The 26457-nt window shown below is 45.5% G+C and overlaps 1 protein-coding gene across 1 annotated transcript; it reads left to right on the top strand.

Moving 5' to 3' along the window:
* Nucleotides 1-9571: 9571 nt before the first annotated feature.
* ANXA13 (annexin A13) lies at nucleotides 9572-25945 on the top strand. Its single transcript, XM_033155815.1, has 11 exons — nucleotides 9572-9738; nucleotides 13879-13954; nucleotides 15610-15704; nucleotides 16591-16761; nucleotides 16874-16907; nucleotides 16985-17064; nucleotides 18059-18127; nucleotides 20952-21053; nucleotides 23589-23664; nucleotides 24374-24486; nucleotides 25797-25945. Exons 1-11 carry the CDS (start codon nucleotides 9724-9726, stop codon nucleotides 25914-25916), a joined length of 951 nt encoding a protein of 316 aa, XP_033011706.1. The 5' UTR covers nucleotides 9572-9723; the 3' UTR covers nucleotides 25917-25945.
* Nucleotides 25946-26457: the final 512 nt, after the last annotated feature.

The raw sequence follows: 26457 nt of genomic DNA, 5'->3' as shown, positions 1-26457 counted from the left end.
AGAAGCTGCGTTTCTTTTAACCAGTGGGCTCTTCCCTCTGATGACTGACGCGGTTACTGGAGAAAGGAATTGAACGGTCAGAATCAGGCCAGGCTCACATTGAGCCTCTCCTCTTCCATGTAGGAATAGACAAAAATTAACAGAGCTGTAACTGTAAGCAAGCCTGGTCTCTCACTGGAAGAACCTGGGCACAATCTACTGGGAAGTTTCCTACAGGCGCAGCACAGGAAACGCTATTTTGCAACTCTCACTTGCTCAGTTGGGCTTTTGCAGGAAAACTTTTCAGTGGATTGTGGCCATACCTGGGGGATGGCGATGGCGGGTGTTTCATCATGAAAACAATGTTAATTGGAGATTACATTTCGACCCTTTCTAGATTTTATCAAGGTTCCCTTCCTAGGAAGGCAAGAGAAATGTATGCAGTGTTGTGTAACGGTTAGCTTTGCGTAGTTTATACAAAAAGTGTCTTGTGGTTCTTCTAGTTTCTGGGTCTTCTCGACAGCTGCAAAATGTTGAAAGAAAGAAAAAAAGCAGCTGTGAAAAGTTAAGAATAAGAAGCTTTGGTATAAAAATCATTGTGGTCCAAAATGTTTGATATCGGGGCTTTGGGGGAAAGGTGGTTAGTTACTTGCTTTTTTGGAATAGGATGTTCTGGGATTGTTATTTTTTTTAATGCACATCAGCAGGGATGTTTTGGGGACCAAGAACCCAGAAAGCAACCAAGTCACATTCATAAACAGATTGCAGTATTTAGCAGGCTCCTCTCTCCTTCTTTTCTTTTTGTTAAAAAAATATGGAACAATGGCAAAGAATTTCTTGGGCATATTTTGAAATGGGGGGGTGTAGAAAAATTACTTTGCATTCTTATGGTTGGAAATTGAATCTCCTCCTTCTCCCCACCAACCATTTCCCCTTATTATTATTTTTACACAATATTTCCGGAAGTAAAGGTTTCCCTTTCATTTTGAAAAGCAGGAATGAATAAGAATTTGCACAGACAGTAATGTTTTTAGCCATCTCTCACTTTTTTCTGCCTTTCCTGCACCTGCAACAATGGGGGTGGGGGTGGGACTCTGAGGCTGCATGCAACACAGAGCATCACTTGATGAAGTAACTCAGTGTGCACATGAGTACCTCATTAACTTTTTTTTTTTTTTAAGTTTCAGCTCAGCCGTCATACCGGAAATAGAGCAGTGGCTGTTTTCTCACCTTCTAACATAAGGAAGGGTGGGTTTGGGATGGGTGGTCTAGGGCTGTCAAATGACCAGCAGATCAAAACAGAACGACACAAGCCTGAACATCTCCTGCCTTGCCTCTGATAGCCGCTTGATATGCGGAATCAGCAGTCTGAAGACTTCCGCAGCGCGGAGAGAAGCATCTGTTCGCCTGCTAATGCTAGCCTATCAAGCTACCATTGGAAGCCGCAAGAGCAGAAATCAGTAAATCACTTGGCAACCCTCAAGTAGATTCTTCAGTCTGATCTGTTTCAAAGATAGGACATGCGTATTGAAACTACAACATCCCACCCACCCACCCTCCCATGGGAATGCAAGGAAGACAGAAATAAGTTGCTCTCCCCCCAACCCAACTATCCTAAGAGGAACTATTTTGCACACCACCTGCCCAGCTGTTAAATCACATGTTAAATCTACACATGATGGAAGAGATCCATTGGTTGGATCTACTAACACCTTTTTTTTGCTTTTATTGGGGCCTCCAAAATATGATGAAATTGCAGCAGTTGGGTGGTTAACTCACCTGTGCCATTTTCCTAGTCTCTGCTGGACCCCAACAGGCAAAAGAAAGTGGTTTCAGGGCCCTATTTAGTGTAAGTAGTGTGGGGCTTGTGAAGATTAAACACCCCTGCCCTCAGTGCCACTGTTGTGATGAAAATTTGGACACTTCCAACCCCGCAGCTAGTTTAAAAAGAGCAAAGCACTAGGAGATCCAGGGATTCCCCCACATTGCATAGTGTTTAAACTTTGAATGAAAGTTCTAATTAGTGGAGCAGGGAGGCCTTAGTGAAAACGATGCTGTAGCATAGCTATGTAACGCTGATAGCGTTCTGCTTTGTGTAAACTGTAATGTGGAATGGCATGCTGGGTCAAGACTCATCTGGAAATCCTAAGCATTCTGGAGCTTTATCTCTACTGTTGTAAGAGATGAGCTGACAATCCCCTTAAGGGTCAACTTGAATAAACTTTCCTGTTTTGCTCCCCAGAAAACATTTGACCCCTGACCTCTTTTTCGTGCAACTGTAATCTTGAAACCTCACTTAAAGCTAGTGGCGTGAGTGCCGCCATTTTGGGTGCTGTGGCTGGCCGGGGTAGATGGCTTTTTAAGCCCAAGGTTGAAAACTCGGTGTCAATGTGTTTGCTGCTGGTTCCATCACAGCCTGCATAAGAGTCCCGAAAGGTGAATCTTAAATTGGGTATGCGGGTGGTTGTTCAAAAGTGTCCGTAATGGCGATGTGCCATGGGTGGTTTGGGGGGGACGGGACATATCAGAATTACTTAAAAGTACTGTGAACAAAGACGACAGCTTTATGCAACCAAAAAAATATTTTTTTTAATCTATCGAGCTTAATCCTTTACCCCCCCCAACCAGCTTTTTCCTTGTCAAAAACCAAGTTTGCGACGTTTTAGGCCTTAACATTTCATTATTCATCTATGTGTGCTTCATGACTAAGATGTATTTTGCTGCTTGAATCTGGGAATAAATGAGACATCCATAAATAGTATTTTTAACTGGACTTGCCTTGGGAGGTTTTTCAAGGTAGTTTCACTGGGATTATCCCTTCTTTTCTATGTATATATGTTAATCTCCTCCATTCCGTCCCCTCCCAACTTCCCAGCAGTTTGAATTCTTTATTTCCACAGTGCACTTATAATTCATTGTACTTCTTTTCCTCCAGTGTTTCTGATACTGTTTTGAAGGTTTTAAAAGCGTGGGAGTCCGGCAGCCCTAAAAGCAACCCGGTAGTTCCTAGTGCGACGTCGTCGATAGTATACAGTGAACTGTACAAAAACCTGGTATTTGATTAAATTATTGGAATATGTAACATAAATGTTTACAAATAAAACTGTGTTGCTGGTCAGGACCTTTTCCAGAACGGCTTACTTGATCCTACAAATCGAGCTTTTTGGCAGGGAGTGAGTTCATGTGTGCAATTAATGTTAACTTGGTTGCAGAAACTTGAATGTGTGAGCTGACTCCATTCCTTGGAGTGGCGCAGTGTGATTTACCAGTTCCGTATGCAGGTGATTCTATACGGTGCCCTTCCAAAGGACCCCAGCGTGACTTACAAGAATGTAGAATTACAAGAAAAGGGGAAGCGTTGAAACGATACGATAAGATAATCTTTATTGTCATTGTCCCATACAGAACAACAAAATTGCAAAATCTACATCATACATGCAAAAACCGACAAGCCTACTATTCTGAAAATGCCTATCGACTCATTCCCCATCCCACCTATGCATAATTAACCTCCTAAACTTTAATACCCACCTGGTTAGCCCCCTAAAAACTCTGATGCCCCACAACTAAATACAGATACTCCCACAGAGACTGCCTTACACTGCGTTTAAAACCAAAATCGCTTTTGGATAGAAACTGTTTCTCAGGCGGCTAGTCCTGGTCTTTATAACCCTGTACCTTCTTCCAGAAGGCAGAAGCTGAAAGAGATCATTTCCGGGGTGCGTACTATCCTGCACTATCTCTGCAGCTTTCTTATGGCACCTGGAGGCATAGATTTCATCCAAGGTGGGAAGAGCGCACCCAGTTATTCTCTCTGCAGTCTTTACAACCCTGGACAGCATTGTTCTTTCCCTGACCGTGCAACTCCCAAACCACACACACAGACCGTAGGTTAATACACTCAACAGTACAATGGTAAAATGCCATCAACAGGTCCTTTGAGAGGTTATTTTTCTGGAGGATTCTCAGAAAACACCACACTATAAAAGGGTGGTAGAATAACTTTTGGCACAATTGAGACGCCAGGTAGCAAATATAGGATCTAGGAGTCTTGGTAGACCACAAACTTGACATGAGTCAACAGTGTGATGCAGCAGCTAAAAAAGCCAATGCAATTCTGGGCTGCATCAATAGGAGTATAGCGTCTAGATCAAGGGAGGTAATAGTACCACTATATTCTGCTCTGGTCAGACCTCACCTGGAATACTGTGTCCAGTTCTGGGCACCACAGTTCAAGAAGGATACTGACAAGCTGGAACGTGTCCAGAAGAGGGTAACCAAAATGGTCAAAGGCCTGGAAACGATGCCTTATGAGGAACGGCTTAGGAAGCTGGGTATGTTTAGCCTGGAGAAGAGAAGGTTAAGGGGTGATATGATAGCCATGTTCAAATATATCAAAGGATGTCATATAGAGGAGGGTGAAAGGTTGTTTTCTGCTGCTCCAGAGAAGCGGACACGGGGCAATGGATTCAAACTACAAGAAAGAAGATTCCACCTAAACATTAGGAAGAACTTCCTGACAGTGAGAGCTGTTTGACAGTGGAATTTGCTGCCAAGGAGTGTGGTGGAGTCTCCTTCTTTGGACGTCTTTAAGCGGAGGCTTGACAGCCATCTGTCAGGAATGCTTTGATGGTGTTTCCTGCTTGGCAGGGGGTTGGACTGGATGGCCCTTGTAGTCTCTTCCAATTCTATGATTCTATATTGCTGAAAATAGCAAACAAAACTGTGTTATATTAGGAAAACCTGTTTTCGGGAATGTGCATGTTAGCAGCGAAATGGCATATATAAAAATGGTGTATTAGGAGAAATGAACACTAAAATGTTTGTGAGAACCTTTCATCGAAACATTTTTCAAAAATGATGCAAGAATGTGACCAACTTAAGGCTGGAAGAAAGATGAATCTGTCGGTTTCAGCTTCTCAATCTCAAGAGGAGGGTTAACCCTTCGCCCTAAGCCCTAATTAAATGGCTTCTCTCACCAATCTCCAAAGCAGGGCAAAAACACTATAGAGGCATTTGTCTGTCTCTCTCTCTAGCTGTTCAAATAGGGTTGGGGCAGGGGTTGTAAACAGGAGCCTCAATGGAAACCTTCCAGTTTCTCACTGGCACTGCCCTAATTCAACTCTCTTTCCACACACCTATTATATTAAAACTTCAAGAATTCCGATCATGGATCTCTTGTGTTTGCTGTAACACTTTTGTCTTATAGAAGGCATTCAGCTGGTCTTAAATGAGTCCTCTTAACTATTGGAATGATACAGAGGGCAAGCCAGCAGTTGCCTCTGCTCTGGTTTCAGGTCCACAGGCTGGTTTGTGGTATTACATATATTAAATTTGTATACTGCTCTTCATCTGTAGATCTCAGGGCAGTTCACAACACAAAATGAGAGTATTCATAATAAAATTAAGAACAACAAAAAACCAAAAATCCCTGCTCCCACAACACATTTAAGAGGGTAAAGGTAAAGGGAGCCCTGACCATTAGGTCCAGTCGCGTACGACTCTGGCGTTGTGGTGCTCATCTCGCTTTACTGGCCGAGGGAGCTGACGTACATCTTCCGGGTCATGTGGCCAGCATGACTAAGCCACTTCTGGCAAACAAGAGCAGCGCACAGAAATGCTGTTTACCTTTCCGCTGGAGCAGTGCCTATTTATCTACTTGCACTTGGACGTGCTTTCAAACTGCTAGGTGGGCAGGAGCAGAGACCAAGCAACAGGAGCTCACCCCGTCATGGGCATTCGAACCGCCAACCTTCTGATCGGCAAGCCCCAGGCTCTGTGGTTTAGACCACAGCGCCACCTGCATCCCAGCCAAAAGCCTGGTTGAAGAGGAATGTTTTTGCCTGGTGCCTAAATGTTTATAATGAAGGCACCAGGCGAACATCCCTGGGGAGAGCATTCCACAAACGGGGAGCCACTGCAGAAAAGGCTCGTTCTCGGGTTGCCACCCTCCAGACTTCTCATGGAGGAGGCACATGAAGAAGGTCTCAGATTATGATTGCAGGAACTGGGTTTGGTTCATACGAGGAGAGTTGGCCCTTCAGGTATTGCAGTTCTGAGCCCACAGCCATTCACCAACTCACAATTAAATCCAGAAAGAAATTTTAGCTGCCTGTTTTTGTGTGTGTGTGCCTAAGCATCTGATGACAAAGATAGTCGGAGTCTCCCATTTCTTGGCTAAACAAATCAGATACCCATTTCATTTTACTAGCTGTAATGTTTTAGTCGTGTTTTTCATGGGAAACACATCTTTCTTTCTAAGCCTGCAACCCCAACTGGATTTCCAAAACAAATGTGTTAGTCTCTCATCAGAATTAGTGGTGATTAGTGATTTAGGCCTGAGAGCACAGTAAATCTGCCTCTTGGCCTTTACATCAGAGACTTTTACTGCTGCAGTATTTTCTTGGCTGGAGCTTCAGACATTTCTGGAAAACGCATGGGGGGGGGGATTCTTCATTTTTGGCAAGTTCTCACCACGTCAGTTAATCCTTTTTCACAGCATCAGAGCTTCTGACACGTAGCTTTTTTCCATCAGAATTGGAAGTCTCTGTTTCTGTACAAAACAATAAATAAATCCAGAAAGGGGGAATGGATTCCTTTGACTTTTGGGGTGAGGGAAGGAGAATACCAGTAGCTTTTACCACCACAGACCTGGAACCCATCACACAAAATACTGGCAGGCTGGGGGCATCCTTAGTCATGCTCAGAGTGCACTAATTGAAATAAATGGCACAGGTAAATTTCCACTATCCTAGGGACAAGCAACTAGCTGGCCAGAGTCCACACCTGGCCCCCTGCTTGGTTTCTTGCGCATGTTAGTTGCTTTCTTTTGAGCTGAGAGCAGAGGGCTCTTGGACTCCATCCCACCAGTATGAACAGCAAAGGGTGGCCTGTTTGATCTCCTGTCACTCAGCCGCTCACTCATCTGATAAGTAACAACCCAAGACATCATCCAGTGGAAGTAAGCAGCTGAAGTGTGCAATATCTAGGATCATTTCAATTCCATTTGCATTTAAACCCTTAACTTTTGTAAACAATGAAGGAACCAAAACACACGCATCCTTTAAAATTCGCACATCCCTGAGTTTTGCAGTGCAGTTCACCAGCCGAGTAACTGTTCAAAAATGCATAAAAGATAAATGACACTTGACAGTTAAGTCCAGTCGCGAATGACTCTGGGGTTGCGACGCTCATCTCACTTTACATGCCGAGGGAGCCGGTGTTTGTCCGCTCTGCAGAGTTTTTCCGGGTCATGTGGCCAGCATGTCTAAGCTGCTTCTGGTGCAACGGAACACCGAAACCAGAGCAGCGCACAGAAACGCCGCTTACCTTCCCGCCAGAGTGGTACCTATTTATCTACTTGGACTTTTTGGCGTGCTTTCGAACTGCTAGGTTGGCAGGAGTTGGGACCGAGCAACGGGAGCTCACCCCATCACGGGGATTCGAACCGCCGACCTTCTGACCGGCAAGCCCAAGAGGCTCAGTGGTTTAGACCACAGCGCCACCTTCGCTGTATGCATATACCGGGTCAAGTGTGCACAGAAAAGCAAATATTAGTGAAAATAGAAGTGCATTTTAGGGAAAGCAAATTGGCTAAAATACGTATATTAGGCAGAATTACAAAATACAAAATTGTGTATATTGGGATATTCACCGACGGCAGCCAGGAAGTGCACTCTTCAAGGGTATTCAGCATGGGTGTTAAGAACAATAGGACGATATTATGATGAGTCGCATAATGGTTTTGAAGAACTGAAGACGGCATGAGGGATGTATCATTGCCTGCGATGTACATACGGATCCCACCTTCACTTCTGGTAAGTAGGGGCAGGTAGCATGTTCTAAAACTGCTGCTTCCAGAAGAATTCTGAGGGGACCTTTTCACCTTTTTTCTGAGTCATAAAAGATGGGGGGGGCAGGTGATGCTAGGTCTTATTGCCATCAGCCTTCAGGCTACTTTGACTGAAGTTGTTAGATATTTTTACTTTACCTATTGGTGAGATTTATGCTTGCTTACAGCTTGCTTCAGCAATCTTTAAAAGGGTGGGGAAAACTGCAGGAAACTGGCACTCTCCTGAGACCAGCAGGAAACCGGGTCGCTCAGTTCCTCTCCCATGGGAGGAGCGAGCGATTCTGCTGACCACTGAGTTCAGGCACACCAGAAAGCTCCTTGTGCCCAAGCTCAGCAGGGTCATTCTCCCTTTGCACCGGTCAGTGTGTAGGGGAAGCAATACTGCTTAGTGCCGAGTCCTCGCTTTTTTGCAGTGCTTCAAAGGCTCCTGGCAGCCAGTGGGTTGTGTGGCGCTTTGGAAGCTGCACAAAGTGGACTTAGCCAAGCCCTGCCCTTACCTGTATGACATCAGGTGCAGAGCAGGTGGGTATAGCTTGCTCAAAATGACCTCACGGGCCAAATGAGGAAGACTGGTGGGCCAAGATCGGCCTGTTACTAGAAGTTGCCCAGTTTTAGGGCACCCTTCCTTCCACCCACCTCTCTTTGAAAAGCGATTATCTGCCATGTCAAGACAAGATTATGCAGGTAATATGCAAACAGAGCTGCCTAGCTATGGGCAAATAATTTCCCTAAACCTTGCTGTACACCGACAGTGGAGGGCAATTCTAAACACAAATGAACAATATGTACTGTAATTGTGTTTGTGCATCAGTGTAGAGTATAAGCACAAATAAACATTCTGATAAGAACTTAGCAAAGCCAAGGGCATATGTGTGTAATTTTATTGTGTGTGTGTGTGTGTGATTTATTTGCACTCCAAAATACCCCATCCCAGAGTCCTTACCCTATGATTACTTCTTCACTCATTAGCCTTGAAAATTCAGCGTAGCACAAACTCTCCCCATATACCGGTACTTGGTCAATTAATAACCAACAGCAATGCTCACTGTAGGCTAGTACAGGCTTCCACAGGTACGCTCTGTTTGCTTTTTCGATAACACCAATTAGCCTCACCTATGAATACAACCTGGAAAACATTTGCTTGAGGATTGTGTGACAAATTCCAATATTAACATTCGGTGGGGGGTGGGGGTGGCAGACAGCCGGGGGAGGAGCACCTTACTGTTTTGCCTCAGGCAGGTCACCCCTGTTGAGAGGCATACTGCCTCCAACAGTGAAGGTAAAACTTAAAGCCATCATGGCTTGAGGCCGTTGGCAACCTTGTCCATGAATTTCTGCCTAATTCCCTTCTAAAGCCGTCCAGGTTTGTGGCCATTGGTGCATCTTGTGGGATCCGATTCCACAGTTTTAACTGTGTGCTGGGTGGCTTCCTTTTGTCTGTCCGTTCAGCTTCATTGTGATAGTCCTAGCTTTTAGAATTATGATGAGAGACGTCTGCCCAATTTTATCTACGCCACACATTGGCAAAGCTCTCGAGAGCTGATCATTCCCTGATCCATGAATGGAGCCAGTTTGGTCTTCCTTCTGCCATGATGCTTTTCCAGGGAGGTGTTTCTCTGTGTGGAACTGGGGGAATCTCCTCCATCATCTGTTCGAATAAATGTAGCACCTTTAGATAACTACTCAAAACACAAGTGTTTCCCCCCCCCTCTCTCTGTTTTTATGGCCCCTAAGTATTAAGAAAGAGATGGTGCAAATAATCACTTATGGATTAAATGACTAAAACGATGCCATGGGTTATTTATTAATCCCGGAACTGTAAAAGCATAAAACCTGGATATTAAGAGACACCTGTCTTATTAGACAACAACGTCCCTGAGTTCTAAGGAGAGATGGGCAACTTTCATGTAAGTAATCTTCCTCTTCCCTTTTGCCCATTTAGCCTTGTTCACTATGGGGGTCCAAAGATCCATTTTTTCCCCCATGTCTGCAGCCTACAGAAATACGCTAAAGGGACCCGTTTTAATCAGCCAGTGCTATTTTTCTAGAAAAAGGGGTGTCAGAAGTGGCCTGAACGCCTCCCTACTCTTTTATAATGGCAATGGCACCCACCTGAGAGGTGACAGAACTGAGTTCCTGTGAGTTCCGGCTGAAGGGGGAAAGCCCTGGATTCAACCAAAGATATGCCAGCATCCCAAACTGGCAGAGCCAGGCCAGTATAAGCCTCCCAAGGGGAATGTTCAGGGGTGGCGGGACTTAGCCTAGGTCCTAAGCCTGTTTTGCTTGGTCACTTGACCTGCCCATCTGGCACTGAAGACTACAGTGGTACCTCTGGTTACAAACTTAATTTGTTCCAGAGGTCCATTCTTAACCTGAGGTACCACTTTAGCTAATGGGGCCTCCCGCTGCCGCCGGCGCATGATTTCTCTTCTCATCCTGAGGTAAAGTTCTTAACCTGAGGTACTACTTCCGAGTTAGCAGAGTCTGTAACCCGAAGTGTTTGTAACCCGAGGTACCACTGTATTTTAAAGTCTTGTTTTCCCTCTGCCAGGCTTAGCCAGAGCAGCAGCAACCCTGCTGCTGAATTAGGTTTGGATCTGGTGTAACTTTACACCGGCTTAACTTAAACCGGTTTGCTTATGCCAGCTTCTCATGCTCCCCGAAAGTTACTTTTGGTTCTTCTTTTGAAGCTCTCTTGGCTCCTTTGAGTTACCGCAAGAGGGAGTAAAAAAGGCGGAATCAGAAAATTATATTAATGCAGAGGGTTGCTTCTTTACATTACATTGTAAACAATCTAGACTTTTATGAATTCTGAATGTTAAAACTATGCAGAAGTCAAATCTATCAGAGTTTAGTAAATGGTTTACTAAGGGTGGGGGTCAGTATGGGCACACAGATTATCTGGACCATTTCTGGGGAAATAGTTGACTCATGGGGGTTAGCATATGGTTACCAGACTTTCTGGGGGACAGTCCCTGGATTTACAAATCTGTCCCTGGACAAAATCCGTCCCCAGAATGTCCCCAGATTTCATTTAATGTCCCTGGATTTACATTTTAAGTGTTGTAGATTTATTAGTAGGGAATGAATGTTGCACAAGACACATCATATGGGGACTTCCGGCAAGGCAAAATGGCAGGCGCCATGGCAGCGAGCAGCTTCTGAAGCCAGCCAGAGCCAACTGTGCTACCAGGCTGGCTCCAGGCTGCTGAGACTGCCACTGCTACTGCCAAGGGGGAACCGGGGATGCCCGGCACGTCAATTGGGGGAACCGCTGACACACAGACACCCCGCGACCCAAATCAAACCGGGAGCGAGAGCGCGCAGCCACCTGGCCGACTGCCCAGTGGCACTCCAGGGCCAGTAAAAACCCCAGAGCCGACGCAGGGAGGAGGAGAGGAGAAGGAGAAGGAAGAGCGAGAAAGAGGAAGGTGAAAAAAGAGGGGAACCCCGACCTTGCCGCACCGATGAGGAGGAGAGGTAGGAGAGCACTGGGAGGGCAAGGACACGTGGCTGAGCCCAGGCCTGACCCGAGCCTGCTCCACGGTGGCTAGTATTGCAAGAGAGTAGGCCGGAGCCCAGAGGAAGGCCGTGCAACAGAGGAGACCACAGAAGAGAATATATTACTTCTTAATTTTTTTAAAAAATAATTTTTAATAACTTATTTCTTGTCCCCGGATTCTTTGAAAAAAATCTGGTAGAGAAAACTGAAGAAAACCCTTGTGGATTCAGAGCAAAAGCTTTATCTAGAACAGCAACCTGTTCTCACTGTGGCCAACCAGATGCCAATGGGAAGCCTGCAAGCAGAACCTCAGCTGATGGGCACAGTTGCATCAAGGGTGGGATAAATGGACACAGTTTGGCCTCCAATACACACATTTCCTGTGCACATAGAGAGGGAATGAATGGGTGAATGGGGCTACAGTCAAACTAGGAATAATGCCAAGAGATAAGGGTCAAGGGTGGCACTACGGTCTAAACCACTGAGCCTCTTGGGCTTGTCATCAGAAGGCTGGCAGTTCAAATCCCCGCAACGGGGTGAGCTTCCGCTGCTCTGTCCCAGCTCCTGCCAACCTAGCAGTTCAAAAGCACACCAGTGCAAGTAGATAAATAGGCACCGCTGCGGCGGGAAGGTAAACAGTGTTTCCATGCGCTCTGGTTTCTGTCACGGTGTCCCATTGCGCTAGAAGCGGTTTAGTCATGCTGGCCACATGACCTGGAAAGCTGTCTGTGGACAAATGCTGGCTCCCTTGGCCTGAAAGTGAGATGAGTGCCACAAACCCCATAGTCGCCTTTGACTGGACTTAACCATCCAGGGGTCCTCTACCTTTACCTAACACCAGGAGATCTATTTATTTAAACCTGAATCTGCCCCAATCATGTATAACGCGGGAGATGGGGGGTCTGGCTATTATAGCAAAAGGGGCGTGCATGTGAGGGGAGCCAAATACTCCTGCATTCATTCCCTCACTGCCCAAGACCTTTGTCCCAGAGGAGCTCACTTCTGATATCATAGTTTTAACTGAGAAGAGGAGGGAAATCCCAGTAGGAAAAACCACCTGGAAGTAAGTCGTGGGCAGGGAGGGCTCATAGCTAAGTTGTGGCACTCACATTTTGCATTCAAAAAGTCCCAGGGTTGATCCCTGGTATCTCCAGTTAATAGAAGCAGAGCTAAAATCCTGGAGAGCTTCTGCCAGAAAGCACTGAGCTGGATGGACAAATAATCTGTCCTGATGTAAGGCAGTTTCCTGTGTTCTTACCTACACAACACTCTTTTTTTTGCTCCAGAACAATCACCCAGCACCCATATTTTATACTGTGTTGGGATGGGTTTGGGATTCCTACCATCAAATACAGTTTTGCTATAGGGCCCATGTAGCCCCCGTGTTAATTCTGCTCTCCAGGACAGCCTTCAACAACCTGGCAATCTTCAGATGTCTGGACTACAACTCCCATCAGCATAGCCAAAAAAACAAACAAACCCTGAAGTCTAGAAACGCCTAATACAATTAATAATTAAACCCAAGTCAATGGAGAGTTAATCTTGTCAGCCTCGATTTGCCTAAGCTAACCTTCTGCCATCAAACTGTATTTGTTGAAACATGAATGAGACATTTGCTGTTCATGTCTTCAGGATTTCCTGGTTGACTTCTTGACGTAGTTTCGGTCAATATAATTTATCTAGCCCAATGCCTCTCATTATGATGTGTGTGTATGGATGCAAGGGATGTGTGATTCGTCTGTTACAAGGACTCCAGAGTACAGATCAGAGGAGAAATTAAAGTTCATATTTAAAGGTGAGCCTACCTAATTCCACATTTTCCAAAACCACACGAGAACCACAGCACAGCCATCCTTCAAGATTCTCCCCAGTTTTGCCATATGATATTGCAGCCAAGTAGCGCTTACAAAATTTCATAAATATACTGAATGCTATTTTTCTAGAAAAAGTGGTGTCGGAGCTCACAATGAACTTCTCCCTTGATCTCTTAGAATGGCAATGGCGCCTACCTTTGAGGTTCCAGAGCTGAGCTCTGACTGGGGGGAAAAAGCCCTGCATATATTAGTGAAAACAGCATATCATATTAGAGAAAATAGATTAGCAAAAAATGCATACATGAGGCAAAAGCACATGCAAAAATGTGTATACAGTATTAGGAGAAATTCACACAAAATGAAATTTCAGGGTCTGGGGTGATGCTAACCTACAGACAACCCTACAGGTGAGTGTTTAGGTGTCAGGTGTGGCTGGTCAGGATCAGAATGTGTCCCTTGTAGCTGTAAAGACAGGGCAAAGGGCAATTTCAGGTGCCTTCTGGTTTAACCCTCAAATGCCTGCTGAAAATTTTTCTATGCTGCCAAGCTTCTATAGGCAATTAACACCTTTCTGTAATAGTTGGTGGTCTTTGTAAATTTTTCTGTATAAATATTCTTGTTGTGAAAGCACCTTCATATTTTTATGGTATATAAATAAAGAGACAAAGGCAACTGTAGGGAGAGAGCAATATGATCACCCCCATCATTTAATGATGTTCTCTGTTTCCTAGCCAACTATACGGCGCCACCACGATTTTGATGCCGAGCGAGATGCCAAGAAGGTCCATAAAGCTTGCAAAGGGACGGGTAAGAATCCTGCTACTTACCCTGCATGGCAAGAATCCCATGCAGAGGACCAAACCCTGCTGCAAAACAAGGCACTCTTGTTTAGATGGGGGGGACAGTGGACGCGGGTGGCGCTGTGGTCTAAATCACTGAGCCTCTTGGGCTTGCCGATCGGAAGGTTGGCGGTTCAAATTCGCTCAACGGAGTGAGCTCCCGTTGCTCTGTCCCAGCTTCTGCCAACCTAGCAGTTCGAAAGCACGCCAGTGCAAGTAGATAAATAGGTACTGCTGCAGCTGGAAGGTAAATGGCGTTTCCATGCGCTCTGGTTTCCGTCACATTGTTTCCGTTGCACCAGAAGCGGTTTGGTCATGCTGGCCACATAACCCAGAAAGCTGTCTGTGGACAAAGGCTGGCTTCATCAACCTGAAAAGTGAGATGAGTGCCACAACCCCATAGTCACCTTTGACTGGACTTACTGTAACCGTCCAGGGGTCCTTAACCTTTTTTACCTGGACAAACAGGCCAAACCCTACGCCAAAGGATAAATGGACATAAATCTGATATCAGGAATCACAAGACAATAGGGAAAGGAGAGAAAAACAGTTCAGCTCACATTTTAGTGGAAGTCTACCTAATTGGCACTTCCCAATGACACAATAAACATCAATCTGGAACTCCGTTAAGCTGGTGTCCATGTACAAATACACAGCAGTTACACAGGCTCACTTGTCTGAATAACTGCAAATATTGGTGAGATTTGATCAATAAGAGAAGCAGGCATGTCATTCACAGGAAAACTTTGCATTCCAAGATGCTTTTAGTAATTTGTGGCATAGATGATGAGACATCAAGTGAATCAATCACAACTATCTATGGTACAGATGACGAACGTGTGGCCCTCCACACGTTTGTTGCCAGTGTTAGATCCCCTCAGAGTAGACCCATAGAAATTAATCAACTCGACTTACTTAGGGCCATTAATTTCAGTGGGCCTCCTCTGAGTAAAACGTAGTTGGATGCAACCCAAGATGTTATTGGACCATAATTCCCATCATGCCTGACTGTTGGCCATGCTGGCATGGGTTGGTGGCAGTTGGAGTTCAACAACATCTAGAGGTCCTCAGTCCCCACATCTGATTTAGGGGACACAGGTGGCACTGTGGTCTAAACCACTGAGCCTCTTGGGATTGCCAATTGTAAGTTTGGCAATTCGAATCCGTGTGACAGGGTGAGCACCCATTGCTTTGCCCAAGCTCCTGCCAACCTAGCAGTTCGAAAGCACACCAGTGCAAGTAGATACATAGGTACTGCTGCGGCGGGAAGGTAAACGGTGTTTCCGTGTGCTCTGGTTTCCATCACGGTGTTCCGTTGCACCACAAGCGGTTTAGTCATACTAGCCACATGACCTGGAAAGCTGTCTGTGGACAAATGCTGGCTCCCTTGGCCTGAAAGTAAAGATGAGCGCTGCACCCCATAGTCACCTTTGACTGGACTTAACCATCCAGGGGTCCTTTACCTCTAACTTATATCTGATTTATAGCTACGTATGCAACATCCATTCAGTGCTAGCCCTAAACTCTCAGACGGGAAGAGAGGGATAACTGTCCATCCCCTCTCCACTTTACAGGAAAGATTGGTTTCGTGCTGATGTCCTCCTTTGCATTCATATTTTCCAGGGACAGATGAAAAAGTCATTATTGAGATCTTGTCCAACCGTTCATCAGACCAGAGACAGCAAATGAAGCAGAAGTACCAAGCCATATATGGCAAGGTAATGTTGTGGGTGTGTGGCCCTCGAAATGAAGAGAATGTGGCCCTCGAGAGAGCAAAAGGTTCTCCACCCCTGCTGTCAGCCATGCATCACAGCACCCACCCACTGTTTCCACCAATCCTCTTCCTTTTTTATATATAGTTTTTATTAAATTTTTCTAATTTACATTTCAAAATATCAATTTAGACAACGTTAAATCAATGACTTCCTTTCTTCTCTTTCAATGTTTCATTTTGCATACCATACACCCCTGCATATTTTACATGAACTAAACCATTCAGTAGTCTATTGTTACACCATCAAAACTTATTTACACTGTTTAATTTATCTTAATGGTACCAGCATTTTTAAATGTACACAATTTTCACCCATATGATCAGTAAACACTGTCCAGTCTTCTCTCAATATATGTTCTTGTTCTCATATTCTGTATGTTAAATTTGCAAGCTGTGCGTATTCCATCAGTTTAAGTTGCCATTCTTCTTTGGTTGGGAACTCGCTCATTTTCCATTTGGGGGCTAGCAAAACACGGGCCGCATTAGTAGTATACATAAATAATATTTTTTGACACCTTGGAATTTTCCCTCTGAATTATCCCCCCCAAAAAGGACTGACTTTTTTTGGACAGGTACTTTCAAAGTTTTTTTCTTCTTCAATTCATTATATATCATTTCCCAATCCTCTTTTACCCTTTTACAAGTCCACCACATATGATAAAACGTTCCCTCTACCTTATTACATTTCCAGCACTTATTTGACTCAGACTTCTACATTTTAGCAAGTCCCGCCGATTCTCCTCCTGTCCTCTTGACCTGTGAAAGGTGTTCTTCACTGTGACTTAAAGGATGGCTTGAGATTATTTTTTCCCCTTATGTTTTTTTTTAAGGATTTGGAAGAAGTGCTGAAAGGAGAGCTGAGTGGGGATTTCGAAAAGACTGCCCTGGCCCTACTGGACCAGCCATGCGACTATGAGGCCAGGCAGCTTCGGAAGGCAATAAAAGGGGTGGGGACAGATGAGTCAGTCCTGATTGAGATCCTGTGCACACGGAGCAACCAGGTAGTGCCATCCGGGCTTCTGCATCACCTTTAAATGTCTTTTAACCAGATAACAACATAGAAAAAAACAGCTCCTCCAGTAAAACCACCTGTTTTTCTTTTCTCTCCCCCAGCAAATTTTAGCCATAAAAGCTGCCTACCAAAGGAGTAAGTAAGGTCTTATTTCAAGAACCCCTGCTTGAGTGAAAAGGCCCGAGCAGTCACTCTCTTCCTTTTCTTCAAAGTCTTTGACAGGAATCTGGAATCTGACGTCAAAAGCGATACCAGTGGGTCAGTGAGGAAGATACTCCTCTCTGTGTTGAAGGTGAGGAGGGGTTGGACCAGTGTGGTGTAGTGGTTAAGAGCGGTAGACTCGTAATCTGGGGAACCGGGTTCGCCTCTCCGCTCCTCCACATGCAGCTGCTGGGTGACCTTGGGCTAGTCACACTTCTCTGAAGTCTCTCAGCCTCACTCACCTCACAGAGTGTTTGTTGTGGGGGAAGAAGGGAAAGGAGAATGTTAGCTGCTTTGAGACTCCTTCGGGTAGTGAAAAGCGGGATATCAAATCCAAACTTTTCTTCTTCTTCTTCTTCTTCTTCTTCTTCTTCTTCTTCTTCTTCTTCTTCTATTTGTGTGTCTTGTTTCCAGCTTTGCTTGTCAACACTCACTAGAGGGCAGACTAAAAACTGACGCGTCTCTTTGTCAGATGGTTTTTAAAGTTTTCAGAATAAAGGGTGCTTAATCTACACCAGCCATTTTTCCAGAGCCATCCCTGTTTGTTCACCTCCATTCTGTAGAATCTTGACAAAGCACACCACTGCCTGCAACACTAAATTGTTCTGTTTGGTTGTGTATTCCCAACCCATCTGCACTATACATTCAAAGCAGTATCATATCACTTAAAACAATCATGGCTTCCCCCAAGGAATCCTGGGAACTGTAGTTCATTAAGGGTGCTGAGACTTGTTAGGAGACCCTGTTCCCTTGACAGAGCTACAATTCCTAGAGTTCCCCAGGAAAGAGGGATTGTTAAGCCGCTCTGGGAATTTGCACTGGAGTTCACCTGCTTCGGTTTCAATGGCAGGACTCGATTCTGGAGCAAACAAATAAGTTATGGGGTTAATTCCCTCACCAACAAGTAGTAGCTGCAGACCTGAAATTAAGAAGAATGGTTTTGAAATCAGAGGGTAGAGCTGTGGAATGCTAAAAACCACTTCCAATAGCCCAGGGCAAGGGGGAAACTTCCATACTAGAAGGAAAACAACCTGTTCTTTGTTTGTGCTTTTTCTTAACGGGGTGTCATATCCCCCCCCCCACAGGCTAGCAGAGATCAAGGGATGGAGACTAATGAAAACCTGGCCCAGAAAGATGCCAAGGATCTCTATGAAGTAAGCACAATAATGATATAACATAAACAGGTGGGACAGCTTTTATTTTATTATTAGGGTTCTGAAGCAATCAAACAGGCAGACAGCATGGCTGCTTTCACCAGCGGAGGAAGCCACTCGGATGCATAGCTGTCAAGTTTCGGATTTGAAAATAAGGGATCAGCAGCCTCACCTATCCCGGGGACAGTCACATAGCAGTGGTGGGCGGAGCCAGAAGCAAAAGTGGGTGGCACTGGTGTGAACGCGTGCAGTAGGCTTACTGTATTTTGGAAACGCTGCCCGTGGGCCACGACACCTGTAAGCGCGGGAAATGGTTCCCACTTGCTTTGAGGCTGCAAGGAGGCGAGGTCTTCCCAGTCCCTGGCCAGCAGAGGGAGGGAGAGGAGCTGCTTCCTTAGAAAAAACGGGAAATTAAAGGGATATAAAAAAATAAGGGATTGCAGCAGGAAACTGCTTGAAATAAGGGAGATTCCCGGGGAAAACGGGATACTTGACAGCACTGCTCGGGTGCCTGGGGCAGCACACCCAGGAGCGGGGCAAGGCGCCCATAGGGGCACACCACGGGGCCTCCAGAGTCTGCCTGCCTCCTCCCACTCAGTCGCCCTACAGCTGGTGGGGAGGCAATGGACAGACCATTTGGGCAGCATGGAGCCTGCATGCACCCGAGCCACCGTGTCTCTCTCAGGAGAGATGCGTGGCTCAGGCACGCTGCAAGTCCTGTGGTGAGTGCCGCCCAGCATTTTGTCACACACCCCCTCCGTGGTGACACCCGGGGCGGCACACACCCTTCCTCTGCCCCGGCTGCTTTGGTACCCTGCCATCAGCCTCAACACCTTGAAATTCCAAGCTATCTTCCCAGCTGGATCCCCAAACTGGTGCTTCCCCAGCTCTCCAGGTGCATTCTCTACAGAACAAGCAACGGAGAGTACATACCCTCCAACATTTCTCCGATGAAAATAAGGACATCCTATTTATGCCCTCCGACATTTCTCCAATGAAAACGTCTCCTCCAACATTTCTCCGATGAAAATAGGGAGGTCCTAAGGAAAAGCAGGACATTCTGGGATCAAATCAGAAACCGGGATGGCTTCTGAAAATCTGGGACTGTCCCTGAAAAATAGGGACACTTGGAGGGTCTCAAGAGTGTTTCTCCTTCTGACCTGTGGTTGGGTGTGATTTGCGTTCCAGGTGCTTTGGTACAGCCAACCGCCCACCAGTTCCAGTTAAGCAAACTCTTAATATTCACCATCGGCTAAAAGCTTTTTGAGCATTTATACCATTGTCAAACTGTCCTTACAGGGGAGGTGATGCCTCCCTTGGGGAGGCCACTTTCTAAAAAATAGATATGTATCGCCCAGAGAAGAGGCCAAGAGTAAGCATAGATCTGCAAAACAAACAAACAGAAACACCTGATTTGTTCTAACTGGTACAGGTACAGTTAGAACGGATCACCAAGTCCTCAGAACACCCAATCTGAGGTTTTTAAGGGGGCCCGCAGCGCTTTTGCGGTTCCCCCAACCTTCAAACTGCTGAGGTTTCTTCCGATGAAGAAACCTCCATCCAAAATGGAGGCGTGACCAACCGGAAGTTCACATGTTTCTTTATCTTTAAACTGGACTTTGATCCTTTAAACCAGGCTTCCTCAACCTCAGCCCTCCAGATGTTTTGAGAATACAATTCCCATCAGTCCTGAACACTGGTCCTGCTAGCTAGGGATCATGGGAGTTGTAGGCCAAAAACACCTGGAGGGCCGAGGTTGAGGAAGCCTGCTTTAAACAGAGGGCTAGCTGTTCTGCTGTTGAAAGAGGGCCTGCGGCCATTCTATCTCTCCCAGACACGGGGCAGAAATTGGTTCAGTTCGGGTTTAACTGTGAACCTACGTGATTCACGCATCCTGAAACAATATGCGGACTGAGAAACAGCCGTCCTTTGAAATTCACGCACCTCCAAATTTTGCAGCGCAGTTCTCCAGCCGAGTAATGTGTACCAAAAACACACATACGAGGGTAGACTCTGCATTAAAAATACACATTGGTAAAAAAAAAAAAAAAATACGCCAAAAATGCATTATCTTATATAAAACGGCTTTGCAAAAATCTGTATATTAGGCAAACTTGTGTATTTGGAAAAATAGTCTGAGGAATTTTCGAATGAACCTAAAAAAAAATCTGTGAACTCATGTGAAAATGTGGAGAACCAAACTTCTTTTTGGGAAACTTGGGGAAAGCAAAATTGACAGGTTCAACTGTTGGGGCTTTTGGTTTTAACTGGAAAAGCCTCCAAACCAGTACAGTATAGCACTTGGAGTGGTGTCCAGCTATGATTCCTGCCGCGTTTCCCTGCTTCTCCAGTGCTTTTGCAGAGTTGTTCAAACTTCAAACTTCTTGCGCAACGGTATGTGTGCCTTTCCTGCTAGCAATTAAATTCCCACACAGTCTAGCTTGTTTCAAGTCAAGCAAGCTTTATTTACAGGCATATAAATCACGGAGCTTCTCTCCCGGGCTTACAGAAGACATGTCGCCCGGTCAAAACCGAAAGTAGGACTGACCAGGAAATAAACAGTGCGTCACATAAATCACATAGGCTTCGCATACAGCAGATACCCCGGATGTTGTGACACATCTTCCCTGTGGGAGGGGCGTACTGTTGAGCTTATTTAACCCTGAAAGCTCCAAACCTCACATCAACATTACCTAATCTCTCTACACAAAAAACCCACAAACCAAGCTTGACCCGTATTTATATTCCTGTAGTTTAAATTCTTAGCCTGTTCTCAGTGGATATGTCACAAAAAATATAGTTATAGTGGTCTTCCATCTCTGAGGCAGGAGAAGGTCGCTGGGGAACTGACGAGCTGGCTTTCAATGATGTCTTGGCAAAGAGAAACTACATGCAGCTGAGGGCTACCTTTGAAGCCTACAAACACGTGAGTACCCTTGTTCTGTTGTGGCAACTAATACTTCACCTGAAGCTCCATGCTAGTGCTGCCAGTTTGTAAAATATTGGTTGAGCGTCTAGCTTTAAAGTGCAATTGCTATCCCTGCAATGAAGAATCGGCACACAATGTTAAACTGTTGATACAATGTTAAACTGTTGTGTTGGCTGGTGGCCATGACCAATGAGAACCTGGGTCTGAACTCCAACCCTCATCACCTTTGAGCATTGACCATGTAGACCAGGGTTTCCCCAAACTTGGGTCTCCAGCTGTTGTTGGACTCCAACTCCCATCATCCCTGACCACTGGTCCTGCTAGCTAGGGGTGATGAGAGTTGTAGTCCAACAACCACTGGAGACCCAAGTTTGGGAAACTGATGCAGGCTCGTGAAAGTTGGGAATCCAACAATGTCTTAAGGACCACGAATTTCATGATGAAGACACAGCACCACCAATGTGAAGAGAAGAAGAGCCCGGGTCTTGTTCTCACAGCGGCCAACTAGATATCTGCCATAAGCCCACAAGAGGGACCTCAGTACAGCAACACTCTCCCCAGTTGTGATTCCTAGCAACTGGTATTCAGAGGCATATTATGGATAGCAGCCTTGGATTGCTGCATCCGCCATGACACCTTTTACAGCTGCCCAAGTTGGTGGACATCACTACCTCTTGCTGAAAAATGCCACACGTGGCTCAGTGGCAGAGCAAATGCTTTGCAGCAAGAAAGGTCCCAGGTTCGATCCCTAGCATCTCCAGGTAGGGATGGGGAAAGACACCTGCCTGGAATCCTGGAGAGCCCCTGTCAGTCAGTATCCACGAGACTGAGCTGGATGGAGCGATGGCTGCTTTCTCTGCAGTGGCGAATTCCACAGTTAAATCCTTCACTGTGTGAAGAAGTGCCATTTCCACTTTGCTGAATGCTACTAATACAACAACAACAACAACAACAACAACAACAACAACAACAACAACAACAACATTGTACAATAAGGTCCCACCCATCCAGCGGTGAATCAATCCTTAATTTAACCCAGGACAAGCAAGGGAGGAAGAGGAGAGAAAGGGAGGCAGGGAAACAGGAGAATAATATGGGTCATTTCTGTGGCAGTTAGTTCAGCTACCCAACTCCTTCGAGGAAGGCTGGGATAAAACGTAATTTCAAAAAGTGTTGTTTTAACTAAACCCTAAGCCTATTTAGATTAAGTTTAAAGTTATTTAAACACCTTGTTTTGCTTAAGCAAATACATTAGACTCTAAAAATAAGGCTCACCTCGAGCTCACAAGTTCTTCACCCCTGACTACTCGCCAAAGTTGCCAACTGACTAGTAGAAGGTAGTCTGGCTTTTACACAAGATACCTTTTGTGCAAAAGCTAGAATTCAGAGCCGGCTGCCAGATTTTTGTTTTTAATAGTTAAGGTGGAATTTCGGTTATATTTAAGCAGAGCTTCAAAATCAGTGACAGGGTTTAGGCCAGTAGCAAAGGGAGGAGATTCTGACTAAACGTTAGGAAGAACTATCTGATGGTAAGAACTGCTCAACAGTGGAATGGACAGTCTCAGGAGGTGGTGGACTCCTCTTCACTGGAAGTTTTTAAGCAGAGATTAGCTATGATTCCTGCATTTTGCAAGGGGTTGGGCTAGATCAGTGTTTTTCAACCTTTTTTGGGCAAAGGCACACTTGTTTCATGAAAAAAATCACGAGGCACACCACCATTAGAAAATGTTAAAAAAATTAACTCTGTGCCTATATTGACTATATATAAAGTAATTCTCTTGAATAGGAATCAAATAAACAAATTTTTCCCACGGCACACCAGGCAACATCTCGTGGCACACTAGTGTGCCGCGGAACAGTGGTTGAAAAACACTGGGCTAGATGACCCTCAGGATCCCTTCCAACTCTGTGATTCTATGATTTTATGTGTGTGCTTGAATTGCAGAGTCCCTACACATACACTAAGCAGGCAAGTTGCTGCCTTCTTCCTTTCCCCACCTTCCCACTGGCAGCATACATTTTTTGTACCAGGCTAAAGGGGAAAGGGGATGTGAGTAGCGCTGTGGGTTAAACCACAGAGCCTAGGGCTTGCTGATCAGAAGGTCGGCGGTTCGAATCCCCATGACAGGGTGAGCTCCCGTTGCTCGGTCCCAGCTCCTGCCCACCTAGCAGTTCAAAAGCACGTCAAAGTGAAAGTAGATAAATAGGTACCACTCCGGCGGGAAGGTAAATGGCGTTTCTGTGCGCTGCTCTGGTTCGCCAGAAGCGGCTTAGTCATGCTGGCCACATGACCCGGAAGCTGTACGCCGGCTCCCTCGGCCAATAAAGTGAGATGAACGCCGCAACCCCAGAGTCATCCGCAACTGGAGCTAATGGTCAGGGGTCCCTTTACCCTTTACCTTTTAAAGGGGGAAGAGCAGGAACCCCTGCCCTCCCCCCCAAAAAAGCAGTGGCAATGCCTCATGGTATCTCTGTACTAAACTCTGCACTACAAAGAACAGTTATGAGATTTATTTGTTTATTGCACCGTAGCTGACCGGCAAAGATATTGAAGATGCCATTAAGAGCGAAACCTCTGGCGACCTTGAGAAGGCCTATCTAACTCTTGGTAAAAACAAAGACTTTTAAATATTTTTTTTTAAAAAATCATCACCTGAAGTGGCTCTATTTGCTACACTGGATGAAATCATGAGTGGGGAAGGGGGGGAACTATACGGGATCATATTCTGGAACCCGAAGCCCCTCAGACGCAGCCCCTTCTAAAATCATAATTTGCCTTTATAGCACAATTCAAACTTCAGATCTTCCAGGATGAGCAGAGTTTGGAATAGGTGGGTCGGCTTATCTCCCCTGAGCCCAGCAGATCTTAGAGAAGGGTCCTGGCTCAGCAGTAAAGCATTTGCTCTGCATGCTGAGCCCAGTCTAAAATCCCAGACAGCTGCTTCCTGTCAGTGTAGACAATATTGATCCAGAGTGGGTCAACGGTCTGATTCAGTACGAGGCAGCTTCCTATGTCCCTGTGTAACTCAACTTGACTGAGCCCGGGGCTCAACCAGTGGAATGTATGCCACCGTAACTCCCCCAGAATGGGTGTTCCATGGGGACAAGGAGGGGCAAGGAAGACCTGCACCTATTCCAGGTGACCCAGGGCCCAAAACTCACCTGCCAGCTGCACCGACAGTAGCCCCTGCCCCTGCCCAGTGACTACTGCCTGAGGAAACTCAGACCATCATTTTCCCTCGGCATCTGATTCATTGGCTGCATATTTTCATTCTCGATGGCACCATTGTGGGTCCTCATGGAATGTTTTTCTTTAGTAAGATGTGCCAGGGATTGCCAAGCCTATTTCGCCGCTCGCCTGTATGAGTCTATGAAGGGCGCAGGAACTGACGAGGAGACCTTGATTCGCATCCTGGTGACGAGGGCTGAGGTAAGCCGTTTGGGGATTCTTAAATTCTTGTGTGAATGTGTTATCGTTGCAGTCAGGACCTCTTTGAAAAGTGACCGGATAGAAAGAGGAGAGCACGGACGTCACTTGTGTAGCATGCTTGTCACCCTAATAATATGCAATAGCTCTGCTAGCACCAGTGGCCTGATGATTTTCAGCTTGTGGTAACTTGAAGGTGGGCTTCTTCACTCATGGACACAAGTGAAATAGGAAAGTCCCCCAACAGTATTGGCATTCTGCCGGCTCACAAAGGAACACCTCTTTAGGCAACCATTCCGCTGAACTTAAACTTCCTGATTTAATTGTGCCAACAGTCTCCTATGTAAGTAGACCTATGAAAATATTATTTAGACTTTATGTCGACGCTTGAATTGTGGAGCCCCTAACACATACACTAAGGATGCAGGCTTGTTTTGTTGTGTATTTTAATTGATTTTGATGGTGATTTTAAAGCGCCTAGAACCCATTTTTTATTTTATTTATTTATTTATTTATTTATTTATTTATTTATTTAACAAATGTCCTGCCTTTCCTCCCAAAGGTGCCCAGGGCAGCAATCATAGCCAGAATTTAAAAGCAAAAACATTCTACAATGGTTACAACTTTCTAAACACATTAAAAAAACTGGGCATGTAAGCAGTATATAAATTAATTTAAAAATGAATAATAAGGAGGTTATATCAGTACAGATTCATGCCCATAGGGCACCTGGCATAAGCAGTAATCAGAATGTAGTAAGCCAGCACACTGGCATCAGGGAGCATGACAAATGGGCACAATTCCGCTCACCCTCTCACATGTTCACTGAATACATTGGGAAGTGGTTGCCCTTGCAGGTCTCCTGATAGCCAACGCAGAAATATGATTAAAGCCACCCGCCAGATTTGAATAGGCTACTGCTCCTCTCCCCCTTTCCTTTTGTTGCAGTAATTTCAGTCATTTACAAAAGTAAGATCTACCAACCAGGAAAAACGGCAGTTTTGCAGGCTTTCTTTCATGCCGCCTCTCCCAGAATACCTCACTCTACGGAAGGACCCTATTTCCTTTGTCAGGGCGAGGCTTGCTCCTGCACGATTGGCAGTTGGGTTTTTTTATAGTTTGTTCCGATCCTTGTCTATATATGGACAGGGCTTGGGGTTCACAAGCAACAGCCGGAAAAGTTTAACTGAGTGCGTCCCGGGAGAGCTCACTTATCTTCTCCTTCTATTTCTCACCTATGGCCCCCAAGAGAATGCTCTGGCATTTCAAGCTTTTGACCCATGGCTCCTAATCTCTTCTCATTTGCTTTCAAGATTGACCTTCAGACAATCAAGGAGAGGTTTCAGCAGATGTACAGCAGGTCTCTGGCCGAAGCCATCCGATCCGAGACTTCAGGAGATTTCAGGAAGCTGCTGCTGTCCCTGCTGCACTGAGACCTTGTTGAAAAGAGGGGTGCTGAAATAAATGGGATACACACACACACACACACACACACACACACACACACAGAGTATTTAAATAGCTCTAGAAGATTACTACTTCAGTTGTAGGTGTGTGTTTTTTTAATGAAGGCAACGAGCAGAATTCTTTGCAAGGTCGGCCCTACCATTGGGCAGGGTCAAGAGGCAGCCTCAGGCGGCTGATACAGAGTGTCATTAAACAGCAACATAATGTTAGTAATTAGATATATTGTTGTTGCATTTCTTTATTTCCAAGAACAGGCACGTGGGATTTTCCTCCTCAGCTTTGCCAGAAAATCTGCTCTTTTCCTTGCAGGGGAGGCAAAGTGTCAATTGCTCCTCTCTCTCAAGAAGCACAATGTTGTGGACTGACCCAGCTTACCAGTTCTTGAAATAGGAGCTAGGCCTCCCCACAGAGCTGGAGGGACAGCAGCCAGCATAGACTCAGCTTTCCCTCTGAACCTTTCCCATGAGGTGACTAGATCTGGCCAGGAACCAGAGGGCCTATTCTTGG

This window comes from Lacerta agilis, chromosome 7, assembly GCF_009819535.1.
Source record: "Lacerta agilis isolate rLacAgi1 chromosome 7, rLacAgi1.pri, whole genome shotgun sequence".
Lineage (NCBI taxonomy): Eukaryota > Metazoa > Chordata > Lepidosauria > Squamata > Lacertidae > Lacerta > Lacerta agilis.
The sequence above is the reverse complement of the archived record's forward strand: the minus strand, read 5'-3'. Positions and strand labels throughout refer to the sequence as shown.